This window comes from Spinacia oleracea, chromosome 5 (assembly GCF_020520425.1).
Source record: "Spinacia oleracea cultivar Varoflay chromosome 5, BTI_SOV_V1, whole genome shotgun sequence".
In the NCBI taxonomy this organism is placed as follows: Eukaryota; Viridiplantae; Streptophyta; class Magnoliopsida; order Caryophyllales; family Amaranthaceae; genus Spinacia; species Spinacia oleracea.
In genome coordinates, this window is record NC_079491.1 from 100,165,753 (window position 1) to 100,181,115 (window position 15,363).

At 37.2% G+C, this 15,363-nt stretch overlaps 2 protein-coding genes across 2 annotated transcripts; both read left to right on the top strand.

The window, feature by feature from the left end:
* Positions 1-9,757: 9,757 nt before the first annotated feature.
* Positions 9,758-10,159, top strand: LOC130461739 (uncharacterized). Its single transcript, XM_056829922.1, has one exon. It carries the CDS (start codon positions 9,758-9,760, stop codon positions 10,157-10,159), a length of 402 nt encoding a protein of 133 aa, XP_056685900.1.
* An 81-nt stretch (positions 10,160-10,240) lies between these two features.
* On the top strand, positions 10,241-13,948 carry LOC110793820 (uncharacterized). The gene is made up of 7 exons (XM_056829923.1): positions 10,241-10,458; positions 10,494-10,954; positions 11,104-11,454; positions 11,694-11,943; positions 12,070-12,166; positions 12,262-13,598; positions 13,690-13,948. Exons 1-7 carry the CDS (start codon positions 10,241-10,243, stop codon positions 13,946-13,948), a joined length of 2,973 nt encoding a protein of 990 aa, XP_056685901.1.
* Positions 13,949-15,363: the final 1,415 nt, after the last annotated feature.

The following is a 15,363-nucleotide window of genomic DNA, read 5'->3' on the forward strand; positions in this document are numbered from 1 at the left end:
CTTTTACTTGATATTGCGTTTGATTTTATTCGATGATGTGTTACTTTTGATCATAGCTTACATAATTTTTTTTTTGTTAAAATTAAAGGTAGATAAAGAATTCATAAAAGTAAATAAAACTGATTAAAAAGTAAAATGATTTGAATCATTTTAGACATGGTCAAGAGAATATATGTTCCTGAACTGCTTGTCTGGTGGCTTCTTTTTGGAAGTCAAGAAGTCAGTTGGGTGGTTTTGAAGGGCTAGTGATGCAGACTTGTCCTACGTTAACAGGTGGTTAGCTGAACTATTCTACATGGTGGCTCTTAAGGTGTCAGCGGTGTTGTGTGTACGTTGTTGCTGCGGGGGATGAGGGTGCTAATGCAAGCATATACTCTGTCACCAACACTGAAAGCACCAAGGGTCTTACTAGCAGCATTGAAGAACAACACAAGTTTGAGATAGATCAAGCTGATTAAATCGAGTTGTCTGAGGTTAACAACTAAATCAAACTATAGAGACCAGAAATGATGCCAAACCTAGAATGGAAGGACCATGGAAGATTGGCAGAATACACTACATACCTTGGGTTTAGGTTTCCCTTGACAATTTTCTACCCATAATTGGCCATCTGTACCAATCATTGACGATAGCAGCTAAGGCCTAATGGATCACAAATCATCACTTCTCACACTCCACCTAAAACAACACAGGACATAAAACTCAACAAGGAATCTCGTAATGCACTGATATGTGATTCTGAATAACAAAGTTCAACACCGCAATTATATCCTTGTTCAAGAGAGCGAGGGAATCTGATAATCCCCTTCTTTTTTCTCAGTTAGTATCCGCACAAAGTTCTGAATATATTCAAACTCAACTAGTTAATGAAGTTAAATTTTTCACTCTTTCTCACTTAACTTTACCAAACCTAGATAAACGCTAGCAAGTATGAGTACACATAGAATTATAAAAAAGAGTTCAAGGAAATCAAAGCCGAGTAAACAAGCACATCCTCATCAAAGCAAATTAAATCAAATGCACAAAATTCAATTGTAATCTAGATAAAGAAAATCAAAATTGCAAAACAACAACAACTCAGAATATGAAAGCCCTAATATTAACAATCAAAGCCGCAAAAACAACAATAAAATCGCAAATTTAAAAGCCCTAATTTTATCCACCGAAATTGTAAAACACTAAAACATTTTGAAACCTAAAATTCAACAATCAAAATCGAAAATAATTGAAATAAAATCTAATAGAATGAAATAAATCAAATTGTAAAACACTTACTTGGCGAATATTGAAATGGAGAAGATTCAAATAAATAAACTTGAAGAAGGTGAAAACATTGCAGAGAAAAAACGGAAGAGAGAAGCTAAAAGCAAATACTCTATCAAGGAGATGTACTCTAACCTCTGTGATGCCCAACCTAAAGTGCACTGGCACAAACAGGTGTGAAATAGACTCTCTGTGCCTAAACACAGGTTTATCCTGTGGCTCTCTTTGTTGGACAGATTGAAGACAATGGCTAGACTTTTCACCGTGGGGGTCTGCCTGGATAACTTATGTCCAATTTGTGGTATGCATGAGGAAACTGCAATACACTTGTTCTACAATTGTAGATTCAGCTCTGACAGCAAGGCCTATATCTTGCAGTGGTTAAACATCAGTTATAGGGGAGACTCTCTGGTTGCTCTCCTTAGGTGGATCAAGAGGAACTGTAAGGGGGATTTTAGAAGGAAGGTTAGCTACACTGCAATAGCTGCTCTCACATATCATGTCTGGAAAGCAAGGAATAGTGCAATATGGGATCACCTTGTCCCTTCTGTTGATCAAACTATGAATCTGATCAAGCAAGAAGTCAGATTGAGAATCACTAACATCATTAGTGAGAAAGTCAAGCCTCATGATAGGAACTGGTTCTTTGCTTTGTAAAGTTCATTTTGCTTTGTTTGTTTCAGACTGGTTGTAGTCTGCTTAGTTTGCTTTGGTGTGTTTTGGTTGCTTTCTGCCTTCCTTCACCCTTAGCCAGGTTGTAATCTTGTTTTGTGGTTAATATATAAATCCCTCTCTTGCTTGCCAAAAAAAAACGGAAGAGAGAGAAAACGGAAGGAAAAGAGAGAGAAAATATCTGAAAATTGGGAAAGAAAGGGGAGGTCATTCAAAGCATGTGAAATTACTATTTTACCCTTATTTTTTATTTTTTCGGGTGAAGTGTGGGACGTTGGATTGATTGATCTGAGGACTGAGATTAGTTCTCAGTTCTCATCTTAACAGGTGGTTCTCATCTTAACAGGTGGTTCTCACCATGTCCTATTGGTGTTTTGCATTATCAACATATGTCCCCATAGGCCATGCAAAATAAAAATAAAAATAAACAGGATGCACGTGGCCACAAGCTAAACAGAAACATCCATCACAAGAATCATAATGGTGTCATAAAAACCTTAGCCATGTATATGCAGGTTAGCACAAAACTAGTTCTTATCATCAACTTAATAATAATACTTAGAAAGAGTAACAAATCCATGACTAGAAACAAATGAAACACATATACGGGTTATACACCAGTATCTTGTATAGTTTTATATGTAGAGTAGAGTATTTGACACAACCCCTATTAGCTATATATTACTGGAAATTACTTGTTTTACATAATGGCACTTACAAACAAACATACTTACTTGATTGGTGCTTCCAATAAAGAGATGTCGGTGCATCTCACATGTCGATTTTCATGAAGTTTGCATGTGCCTAGTAGTCATCCCTTTCATTTGTTTAAGTAGAATGTCGTCATCCATAAGCACGATATATATAGAGTGTTAGAAACAAAAATAAAGATATGTAGTCATTATTTGGGCTCGATAATAATTACAAATAGACCCTTTCATAATAAAGGAAATAAAATAAAATATTCCTAGTTAAATAATTCTGGATCATAATATTGGAAATCATGATAATTAAAGATAGAATTTCGCAACACCACACCCAAGATAATCACAAAATAAAAATTTAAGCTATTGAAAAACCAAATATAAGTTATATATACTTGGAGAAACAAATAAAATGATGGAGAAACAACAGCATAATTATTTTTTGGTAAGTAAGTGATGTTTTATTACTCAACCCGTCAGACTTCCAGACTTCCCCCCAACATCATATACACTATTCTCAAATCTCCTCTGAAAATCTTAAACAAATTATCTGCGAAACATAAATGATTCAGCTCATATTCCTTTTGATTAGAATGAGTTTCCTATGATCAGACCATGCGTTGGAAACTATATCATATTTCTTTGGATTTATTTTATTAAGAGGCACTTCTCATGTGTTTTTGATCCATATCGATCATGCTACATAATCTGTATCTCTTTAACTAAATTTAACTTGTGCAATTGTATCTATGTTATCAGTAAGTCATAAATTGATTAACGGGTGTTGCTATAATGTCATCTCCTTCATTGGAACTTGTCTTTGACACTTGAGTACATAATCCTTGATTTGGGCCAATGTTCTCCTTTAGTTATTTTATTTTATTGTTATGCAAATATTTTATAAAGCACATAGGCATCACCGTGTAAAATGTCCCTTGTCCTGAAACTTAGAACCAACACTTATTATATACTTTGATGTGTAAGGTAATTGAGCGAGGGGTGTAAAAAGGAGAGTGTATCGGGAATGGATGGATTTTGCGATGTTAATTTTCTTTCTCCGTTAACCCCGGCAGAAGAGACAGATCGATCTGACTAATTTGGTAATGTTTTTGGGTGCAATGGAGGCAAAAATAAAGATAGAGTACTTTTTCCTCCGTACATTGAAAGGTTAGTTACGTTCACTTCATGAACTTTCTTGTTAGTTACGTTCACTTCATGAACTTTCTTAATAATTTTTTGTTTGGGTGCAATTTGGTAATGTTTTTGGGTGCAATGGAGGCAAAAATAAAGATCAAGTACTTTTTGCTCCGTACATTGAAAGGTTAGTTACGTTCACTTCATGAACTTTCTTAATACTTTTTTGTTTGTTATTGGTTTCATTATTAAATTTTATATAGACGACATTGGATGTTAGCTGTCATTAGCCCGTGGAAAGGAAGAGTGTTTTGGCTAGTTGATCCAACAGGACAGGAAATTGAAATTCTAGAATTTGATTAGGGAATCGTTTTGGCGTATGTATCTTTCATTATTCCAATTATAAATAATACTTGCTCATATTCTTTGTATCTAATTTGTCAAATTCTTCAGGGGGATGAAAAACTTTTCCCTGTTCATCGAAAGGATATCAAAATGAAAAAAGAATATCCAACAATTGCGTGGATTCAACCACAAGTATGCAATTCATACCTTAAACTTAGTTCTTAATACAATATGATATATTTTCCTTAAAACAATTAAATATTTTCTGAATTAATGGTTTTAAATTTATTATGAAATAGTGTCATCGTCAAGCTTAAGGAACCAATTATTCTGGATAATATGTACACTACATGAAAATCATACAAATTTAGACGGATTTGTTTCGATGCTTTTGGAAAGCGTCGCTGTAAATTTGGGGGCAAAATTTTTTATTTTACATATTTGGACGATTTTATCCGTCGAAGCATATATAGACCCACAAAAGTGTCACTCTGTTGCAAAATAAACAGGTGCAGTTCACTTGTGCTTCCAATGCCCCGCTAATTAGAAGTTAGATCGAGCATGGTTCAGTTACATCTTAAACCTTTAACAATGTTTCTTTTCCGTGTTGTGTTGCTGCTAACAAGCATGGTAGTGCCACATACACAATAGTGGCGATTTATTTTCTCTTTTCATCCCTCAAGAAAAAATACGGAAAAAAAAATACTATTTGAACGCATTTGAATCTACGTATGGTCCTTCCTCTGTGAGGTTCATCGTCATCAAGAAATTTATTTGGCTCAGAAAATGTGGGATTGATGTGTCAGCAAATTTCATGCTTCTGCTCTCTATCCCTGTCTTAGAACTAATCATCATTGACAGAATTTACTTCGCATGTACTTGATTAGTTTATATCTTTTAACATATACCTATTCTAATCTTTTTATGTCTTGTATGTAGTACTTTCCTCAAGTTACTGCCACTTATTCTCAAGCGGTGATTGACGAGACACGGGATACTTTGGTTACATATTTTTTAAAGAAAAAACAAGTTATTAATGATATGATTGATGAAGATGAAGAAAATGATCTTTTGGACGTTAATCATGAGTGATCTTTGTATCTAGTGCATATTGAAACTTTCTAACAAATATTTTGGGAATCTGGTAGCAAGTTAATACATTTGAAGTAATTTTTTGTATTTGGACTTGCAATTGGAGTTTGGATAATGTTATATTACAGTAGTTATATTTAATTTATTTCTTTGGAGAACAAGAAGTTGGTACATTGGTCGATTTGGAGAATTTTTATGCATATATATAGAGTTGATGGATTATTACCATACCATTGAGCCAATTTGGATATTGGATGGAATCTAACAGGTACCATCTAATTTTTAAATATATTAGCTGTTAATAATTTTTGGTTGTAGCAGCCATTTAAAATTTATAAAAAAAAATTAAAAAATCAAAGAAACCAGATATTTAACAAATATGGTTTCTTAGACTGCACACGTTCATAACAGAGGTAAATCAAAGAAATCGTAGATGCTTAAAATACAGTTTCTGAAATAAAATCAAAAGAACCGCACTTTTTATAACAAAGTGGTTTCCTAGTACAATCAAAGAAACCGCATATTTGATCAATTCGGTATCTTATTCTTTGTATTTAAATTCACAGAACAGGATCTAAGAAACCAGTTTTCTATCAAAATCGGTTTCTTAGACATATCAAGGACACCAGAAAAAAAAAACACTGGTCTCTTATGCTAAGAGACCTACTACCTAGGCATTGTATAAAGTGAGGTTACTTTAGCTTGTTTTGCCCGGTTTCTTAGGCTATTTTTGTAGTAGTGTAGATATTAGGAAAAATGACTTCTTGCACCCTCGGTCTTGACATTTTAAGGGCCCTAGGAGAAATAAGGGATCAGGGCCCGTTACAAAATGATACGTTTTTAACTGAAATAATATAGTAAATTTTTTTTTGTTAAATTTATTATATTGTTGAATTCAAATCAATAAAAAAAAATTATTATATCTCCTTTGCATGATCCTAGAATTTCAAAATCCTGCTCTAGTCGATCTCTTGAAATATTTCAATAAAATAAATACTTACTTAATTACAAGATAATTAATATGTATACATATATTATTATTATTTTTTAAATAAAGATTCATTTTGAGCATATAAACCTATCAGTTAATTTTGTCATCATTAAAATTTGATATCTATTTTAAAACTTATAGACGCATAGTCCATCAAATAAGCATTTTTTTCACCCACGTATAGTTACATCAATTAGAATTGAGTACTAAACGTCAATCCCGCACTTCATAAAACACGTCATAAAACGTCAATCATAACATCATTCTTACAAAATTTCTAAGGGATTGCGGGTACTAGAAATAATTGTTACCTCAATACCGCGATTTGCTAAGTCTTTTCCTAGCTTGGTTCGTTCCTCTTGAGCTCCGAGTCCAATTATTTAATTAGTATTAAAACGATAAATACTTTAAAATCAATAATCTCAATATATATATATATATATATATATATATATATATATATATATATATATATATATATATATATATATATATATATATATATATATATATATATATATATATATATATATATATATATATATACTTTATAATTTCATAAATCAATTTACATGAAATATTATTTATATTCTATTTTTATTAAGTCAAGCTAGTAACTTATTTTAGTGAAATCAGTAGTTAAATTTATTTTCCTTCATGAAAATAAAAAATAATTTCTTAGCGAATAATTGGGTTATCAAACTTTATTTATTAAAACATGAGTATTATTATGTGAAGAATCTGAACATTAAAATTTAGGTACAACTTACCCAAAGCCCAACGTTTTTAGAATTTGGCCAGCTTTTAATTAATATGGATTGGAAACCAAATTTTAAATTAGAACTTGGTTCCTGGGATGTGAGAACACGAGCAGGGGAAGCAGGGGAAATGCGAAGAGGAAGGAGAGGAGGAAGGGAGATGGCGGCTGAGGCCTTGGCGGAAAGGCGGCGCAAAAGAGCGTCGGTAAGCGACGGTGATGGTGGTTGAGGTGCGACAACGAAAGGGGAGGGAGGCCGAGTGAAATGAAAAGGAGAAGCAGGGGTTGCACAGAGGAGAAGGAAGGTAGAGCGCGGGAGAATGGCAATGATGGTGGCTGGGCGCGAAGGAGAGAAAGGGCAGGGGAGGTGAGTGAAACCGAGAAGAAGGAAAGTTTGAGCGAGGGGTGTTCTGGGTCGGTTCTGGGAGGAAAGGGAAACGGTTCGCCGTGGAATATGGAGGTGGAGATGGGTTTAGGAGATGGTAAGGGTGGCTGGGAGTGGTGGCGCGACATCGGTGGTGCAGCAAAGGGGAGAAAGATGGAGCAGCGGAGTGCGAGACTACGAAGAGGAGAGAGACAATAAGGGAGGTTTTGGGTCGAATTTTGTCGGAGATGAAGGCGGAGGTGAGATGGGCGGTGATGGTAGTGGCGTTAAGCATGTTGGGTTATGACAAATATAAAACATATATTTCTTGCGGAAAAACCATAAAGTCAGGAATCCAAATTAATTGCCACATATATAGTCAATTAGCATAATTTAGGATACATACATGTGACACGTGCCTTCCCTAGCTGCTCCCGAACCAAACAAGAACAAGTTTAGGACTCCAAGTGTCGCCCCTCAGTAGATAGTCCACAACACGTTCGGATCCGCCTTAGATTCAATTAACTAGAATATTATCTAAGGTTTTATGTTATTCGAAAGCTTAATTATATTTTAGACAAATTATTAAGTTATTCCTTAAACTTAAACTATATGAATACTAATTGATTGTGATGTATAAATTGTTATTATGAATCATCTATTTATAGGGAGGAAATATCGGACTTAGATTTCCACTAGGATTTAATTTACTAATTCAATTGGAATTCTAGTTAAATTAATCTATTAGAATTTAATGCTTAATCAAACATATAATTCTTGTGGATTCAGGAAAACAATTAATCGAACAATCGTAAACGACTAAGGATTCGTAGCATTGCACAAACCACACACACGCAGCCCATAAGGCCACGGTGCGCGGCTCGGCCCAAGCAGGCTGGCAGCACGCGGCCCATCGTGGGCGCTACTGCTGGCCTTGCTCGCTTTGCTCGGCTAGGCCTGCCTTGCTTGGTGCTCGGCTGGGCCTGCCTTGCTCTCTTGGGCCTGCTGCGCGGGCTTCATTAGGCGCGGGCCTGGCTTCGTGCTGGGCCTTGCGTCTAGCAAGCTCATCCGATGATTATTTCGTACGTCGCGCTTCTGGTTTGTTTTTCGATTCCGGAATTCATTTCCGATTCGAACAATATTTAATATTTCCGACTCCGGAATTTATTTCCGATTCGAACAAATATTTAATATTTCCGATTCCGACAATATTTCGATTCCGGTAATATTTCCGTTTCCGGCAATATTTCTAATTCCGGCAATATTTCTATTTCCAATAATATTTTCCGATACGTACCATGTTTCCGTTCCTAGCAACATCTACGACTTGGATAATATTTCATATTTATGTTATGATCCATATATCCGTTTCCGGCAAATATCATCGTTTCCGGAGTATTCATATTTTGCCTTTTGACGATTTCAGCTCCCACTGGAACCAAGATCCGTCGATTCTGAATATTCATAAATAGAGTATTTAATTCACTTAAATACTACTTTTCCTCCTTCTCTCTAGACATGGCAACCTAGGGTGTACGTTAAGGTTTCTGCTAACGTGCGCCACTCACCATGACAAGGAAGAAGAAGACGCAGAGAAATGAGATTAGAGAGGTGAATGAGGAAGCTTCATCTATACTTCTCTCTGAAGTTTTGAGGCCAAAAAATCAAAATCAAATGCGTAATATGATAGCCAGTTCATCGATGGAAAACTCAACAGATCTCATGAGGAGTAAGGCGGTGCCGCCTCACCCAAGCAACGGACCTCCGTCACCGGAATTGATGGAGGTTATCCAGGCCTATCACGACGCAGTTACTCGACCATTGCCTAACCCAGCATTGGAGGATCTCAAAACTCCAACTTTTGAGGAGAAAGCAAAGACACCGGAATTTGTCCAAAATGAGGGCTTGTTAAGCTCTAAGATGACTGAACTTATGTAGAGTGTCAATGGTGTGTTGGAGATGATGAGATCTGGGCGGGGTGTAAAGGAGAATTCCATACCTGGGAATGCAATTGAAACAGAGCAAGTGAACTTGCAAGGAGAGAAGTAGGTGGGGGAGAATGCTACGGCTCGACAACTTAATATGAACCCGGAAAGTCCATGGCTGAACCTTTTTCAAGGTAATCAAATGACGGGGAAAGGTACATCTCCCTCATTTATTTCTCCTACAGTATCAGATGGCTGTCCTGTTGCTATGTTAGACATTATCGATGTGAGGAAAATGGTTGCAATATGGGAAGCTGCTTTAATCATGTATGTAGTAGGGGATAAACCAACAATTGGGGCTGTTATGCGATTTATCGCCAATGATTGGAAGCATGTTGCTAAACCCAGTGTCTTTTTACATGATGAAGGCTATTTTGTAATAAAATTTAGCTCAAAAAAAGACAGAGATGATGTTTTGAAAGCTGGACCTTATACTTTCATGGAAGACCAATGATAACAAAGCCATGGTCATCTGGATTTAATTTCCAAGATGAAATCCTTCGTATAGTTCCTGTGTGGGTGAGATTCCCCAATCTCCCTTTATGTTGTTGGGGGAGTGATTCCCTAAGTAGAATTGGTAGCTTGATTGGGGTACCACTGTTTGCTGATGATTGCACCTCAAAGCAATTAAGGATTTTATTTGCTAGACTCTTGATTGAGGTTGATGTAACTAAGGATCTCCCTAAGGAAGTGCTGATTCAGGACCACTCAAGAGTGACCATCAAACAGAAGGTGGAGTATGATTGGCTCCCACCTTTTTGTAAAGCTTGTAACAGTGTTGGCCATGACTGTAGTGTTAAGAAGAGTGTTGGTGCACGCTTCCAACCTGCTCCCACTGGTCCAGCACAATAGAAAATCCAGAAAGTATGGAGGCCTAAGAAAGTAGTTGTGAAGGAAGTAGTAGAGCCCCCAACAACTGAGGTGGTGCAGGAAATGGAAATCCCATCTATAGCTGAAGAGGTGGTGCCTACTGGAGATGTTTATACTCCAAAAACAGATCACACAACTGCTCTAGATGATGGTTGGAGAGTGGTTTCAAGGAGGAAAAGGGAGGCTAAAACTCAAAATATCTTTCTTGGCCTGGCCCAAGTTCATGCAGTTGTTGCAGATATTTCAGAGGAAGAGGGTGAAGGAGAGGGAGAGGATGAGGAGTTTCCTCCATGAATATTTGCTCTTGAAATATTAGGGGTCTAAATGACCCTTCAAAGGTGGGGGAGGTGAAAAGGTTTGCTGTTGACAACAAGATTGTAGTATTTGCTTTGCTGGAAACAAGAGTGAAGAATAATAATCATCTAAAGATTCAGAGGAAGTTTGGCCAAACTTGGAGATGGGAAATGAACTATTCTGCTTCTCCAAGGGGAAGGATATGGGTGGGATGGAAACACCAGGTGGTGACAGTTCACTTAACAAAATGCACTGAGCAACTGATACATGTTGATGTTTTAGCCAAATCTGGGAATTTTCAAACTGCATTTACTGCAGTGTATGGTTTGCACTCAGTAGAAACTAGGAGACCTTTGTGGACTGATTTGATTCAGCTGAGTACAGTTATTGTTGGTCCTTGGCTAATAATGGGAGATTTCAATGCAGTACTTTACTCAGGGGATAGAATCCTGTCCATGATGCTGAAACCAGAGATTTTGAGGGGTGTATTGATATTGCTGATCTAGCTGAAATCAAGAGCTGTGGGAACTTCTTTTGTTGGAGCAATAAGGGGCAAGGGAATGCTAGAATTTCTTCTAGAATTGACAGAGCTCTAGGGAATATTGACTGGCATAATAAATATGTTGATGCAGTGGTTGATTTTATGAACCCTGGGTTGTCAGATCACTCACCATTGTTGTTGAATTGCAGAGTGGAGTGGGCAGCTGGAGGAAGGCCTTTCAAAATTTTCAACTATATGGCCACTCATGTGGATTTTCTGAAAATTGTCCAAGATGGTTGGGCTCAGAGATGCACTGGATCACTCATGTTTTCTTTGTGGCAGAAATTGAAAGTGGTCAAAGGTGGATTGAAGACCCTACACCAGAAGGAGTTTGCTAGACTAGATGAAAAAATTGATTTGCTCAGGCAAGAACTTGATGAGGTGCAAAGTGAATTGGCCAATGATAGCACAGACACTGAATTACAGCACAAAGAATCGGCTTGTAATGGGTTACTGAAGAAATTTTTGAAAATTTAGGAGAGTGCCTACTGGAAAAAGTCTAGAATTCAGTGGATCAAAGAAGGGGATGCAAACACTAAATTCTTTTTTAGTGCCATGAAAGAGAGAATTTCAAGGAACAGCATTGATGTACTATACAATGATGCTGGAGATAAACTGGTTACCACAGATGATATCAAAGCAGAAATTAAGGGGTTTATGTGAAGCTTATTGGTACTGCAGCTCCTCATCTCACTGGTATTGATATTGAGCTTGTTAGAGAGGTCAAGCAACTTTCTCCTCTAGCTGCAGAAAATTTGATTCAGCCTGTTACCAACAAAGGCATTGATGAAGCTCTTAAAGGCATTGATGTGAACAAAGCCCCAGGCATTGATGGTCTAAATGGTCTTTTTTTCAGGAAAGCTTGGGATATAGTGAAGGAGGAAGTGTATGCAGCTGTTAAAAATTTCTTTCAGACAGGGCATATGCTGAGGCAAGTGAATAATATTGTGGTTACCTTGGTACCAAAGATTCAGAATGCAACTCAGGTTAAAGATTACAGGCCCATTTCCTGTTGTACTATGATCTACAAGCTGATATAAAAAATGATGACAAATAGAATGCAACCAGTCATTGGAGAAATAGTGGGTTCAGCACAATCTGGGTTTATTCCAGGGAGAGTCATTTCCGATAACATCCTAATGGCTACTGAGTTGGTAAAATGCTATTCCAGGAAACATGTGTCCCCTAGATGTATGATAAAAGTAGACCTTAAAAAGGCCTATGATTCCTGGAATGGCCTTTCTTGAAGAGTATGTTGCAAGACCTGGGCTTTCCTGATAAGTTTGTAAAGTGGATTATGGCTTGCCTATGCTCAGTGTCTTATTCTATTCTGGTGAATGGGTTTCCTTCCAAGCCAATTCCTGCTCAGAAGGGGTTGAGACAGGGTGATCCAATGTCACCATTCCTGTTTGCAATAGGAATGGAATACCTGTCTAGATGCTTGTCCTCCCTCAACAATTCAAAAGGATTCAGATTTCACCCAAGATGTAAAAGAATAGAGCTGACTCACTTGATGTTTGCAGATGACTTACTAATGTTTGCTAGGGGAGATGATGCTTCTGTTTCTCTCCTTTTTGAGGCTTTCTCTAAATTTTCTGCTGCTTCCGGTTTGGAAGCTAATATGATGAAGAGTGAACTGTATTTGGCTGGTGTGCCTGATTCTGTAGCTCAAAGTATCCTAGCTAAGATTGGCATCCCTAGAGGTTCTTTCCCCTTTAAGTACCTTGGTGTCCCCCTCTCAACTAGGAAATTGAGCTTTACAGACTGTAAGCCTCTGATTGAGAAGACTGTAGCAAGGGTCAGAAGTTGGTCTGCAAAACTACTCAGTTATGCTGGAAGGTTGCAACTGGTTAGATCAGTTTTATTTGGCATCCAGTTGTACTGGTGTCAGATATTCATTATGCCTAAGAAGGTTTTGAAAGAGATTCAAAGAATTTGTAGGTGTTTCTTATGGACTGGAGCTGAAGGGAACTCAAGGAAAGCACTAGTTGCTTGGGATCAGTTGTGCTTGCCTAAAGTTTGTGGGGGTTGGAACCTTAAAGACTTACCTCTGTGGAACAAGTCAGCTGTTGCAAAACACTGCTGGGCTTTGTCCTTGAAAGATGATAAGTTGTGGGTGAAATGGATCCACACATACTATGTGAAGCATAATGATTTCTGGACCATGCCAATTCCCAATGGCCTTTCTTGGTCATTAAAGAAGATTTGGCAACAAAGGGAGACTCTGAGTAGTTCTGATGATATGCAGAAGTTTGTAATTTCAGGGAAATTTAATATTCAGAGGCTGTATAATCATTTGAGGCAACAAGGGGAATCTGTGAGATGGAAGAGAATTGTTTGTAACAGCCATGCTAGCCCTAAAAGTGCGTTTATTGTGTGGTTGGCCCTGCAGGATAGACTTGCAACTAAAGATAGGCTGAGACGATGGAATATTATTGCAGATAGTGTTTGTAGCCTATGTCACAACACTGATGAAAGTAGAGATCACCTTTTCTTTGAGTGTAGTTATTCTGCTGACATATGGAGCCAGGTTCTGCAGAGAAGTGGAATACATAGAGCTTCTGTAACTTGGAATGAAGAGGTGCAGTGGGTTCAGAAAGCAAGCAGGAGTACTAGAAGCAAAGCTAGATTGTGTAATAGTCTGTTCTGTGAAACTGTGTACTCTATCTACTTATAGTTATTCTGCTGACATATGGAGCCAGGTTCTGCAGAGAAGTGGAATACATAGAGCTTCTGTAACTTGGAATGAAGAGGTGCAGTGGGTTCAGAAAGCAAGCAGGAGTACTACAAGCAAAGCTAGATTGTGTAATAGTCTGTTCTGTGAAACTGTGTACTCTATCTACTTAGCTAGGAATTCTAAAATTTTCTCTAACCAGTTTGAAAGTAGCTTATGTATTGTAAACAGAATTTTGTTTAGGGTAGCTTGTAATAGCTAGTTGTTGCTTTGCCTGTTGTGGTTGTGGCTTGGTTGTTATGGAGTTAGGGTCTTTTTGCCCTCTTGGTAATTAATAAAATCTTATTACTTGCCAAAAAAAAAAAAAAATCACTTAAATACTTGTTCCGTTCACGTACTATTTGTGTGACCCTACGAGTTCAGTCAAGAGTAAGCTGTGGATTAATATTATTAATTCCACTCGAACTGAAGCGACCTACTAGGCATTCGGCTCACTTGATATCACTGAATTATTAACATGCATAATTAAATAATACTGAACCGCATTTATTAGACTTAGCATTGAATGCATACTTGGACCAAGGGCATTATTTCCTTCAGTCTCCCACTTGTCCTTAGGGACAAGTGTGCATTGCCTAATTCCGTTGTCGCTTGACGCTTGCTCATGAACATAAGCTAAGAGTAGTCATGCTTATTATGTCCAGAGGTATTTCTCGGTTTAAGAGTTCAACTGATCAAATAAACAGATAACCATAAGCCTATGATTCATCTGAGCACGGCCATGCAATTTTTAGCTCTCCGAGTGACCTTGTACAACTTTCAGCATCTCATCCCGATTTATGGGAGGACAATCCCAATCTTGTGATCTTGAGGTTAGACTTCGTTTGATAGGTGATTACCAGAGTGTTGCCGTTATAGCCTCCTTTTACGGTGCGACGGTTCACAACGTCAAAGTAACCAGTTCTCAAACAAGTAATCTCAAATCACTCAGGTATTGAGGATCAGTGTCTAATAAGGTAATGAAATTTACGTATGACAGATTTTCATCTCTTACAGTAAAGTTTCATAGGTCTGTCCGATACTAGTCTTCTCAAAGTAAGTATCTATGCAAATGATTGGGACATTTCCATGTCCACATAGTTCAAGAAACAGAACTACTAGTCATCTTGCATTCTAGTCTTCTAGCGATTTCTATGCGTCCACCTTTATAGAGAACTTCCGACCAGGGACCATTTTCAACTTTGGACATTCAAGTTCACTTGATAGACATTTCTTAGTCACAGGACTGGTCCTGACAGTCTATCTTGAATATATCTTCAAATTGAAAGGACTCATCATTTAATACTAAACCAAGATTAAATGCAATATGAAAAAACATTTCATATATGATAAATGTTCAACCCCAATGTTTTACAACCACAAGCCTCAAACCCATCTTTAAAACAATTCATGAAATTCAAAGCTATTCTTGATTTCCAGTGCTACAATGTGAGTGTTTCTTCTCACTTGTCGCATAGGTTTAGTTATCATGCTTTGCCAATCTTAATATCCTTTTCATCGAATGTTCTTCGAGATCGGATGATAAGATCTTTTGAGTATGTTTATTTTGTGATCTAGTCTTTCTTGCTAGAATAGTGGTTCTACACATTTCGCAATGAAGAACCATCAAGTCAGCAG

Excerpts from the sequence above, each read along its gene's own strand:
- LOC130461739 (XM_056829922.1), top strand. The coding sequence starts at position 9,758 with ATGATAACAAAGCCATGGTCATCTGGATTTAATTTCCAAGATGAAATC.
- LOC110793820 (XM_056829923.1), top strand. The coding sequence starts at position 10,241 with ATGGAAATCCCATCTATAGCTGAAGAGGTGGTGCCTACTGGAGATGTT. Across the intron at positions 10,955-11,103 it reads GAAACCAGAGATTTTGAGGG|TGGTTGATTTTATGAACCCT; the intron begins GTGTATTGATAT and ends ATGTTGATGCAG. Across the intron at positions 11,455-11,693 it reads ACAGCACAAAGAATCGGCTT|CTCCTCATCTCACTGGTATT; the intron begins GTAATGGGTTAC and ends TTGGTACTGCAG.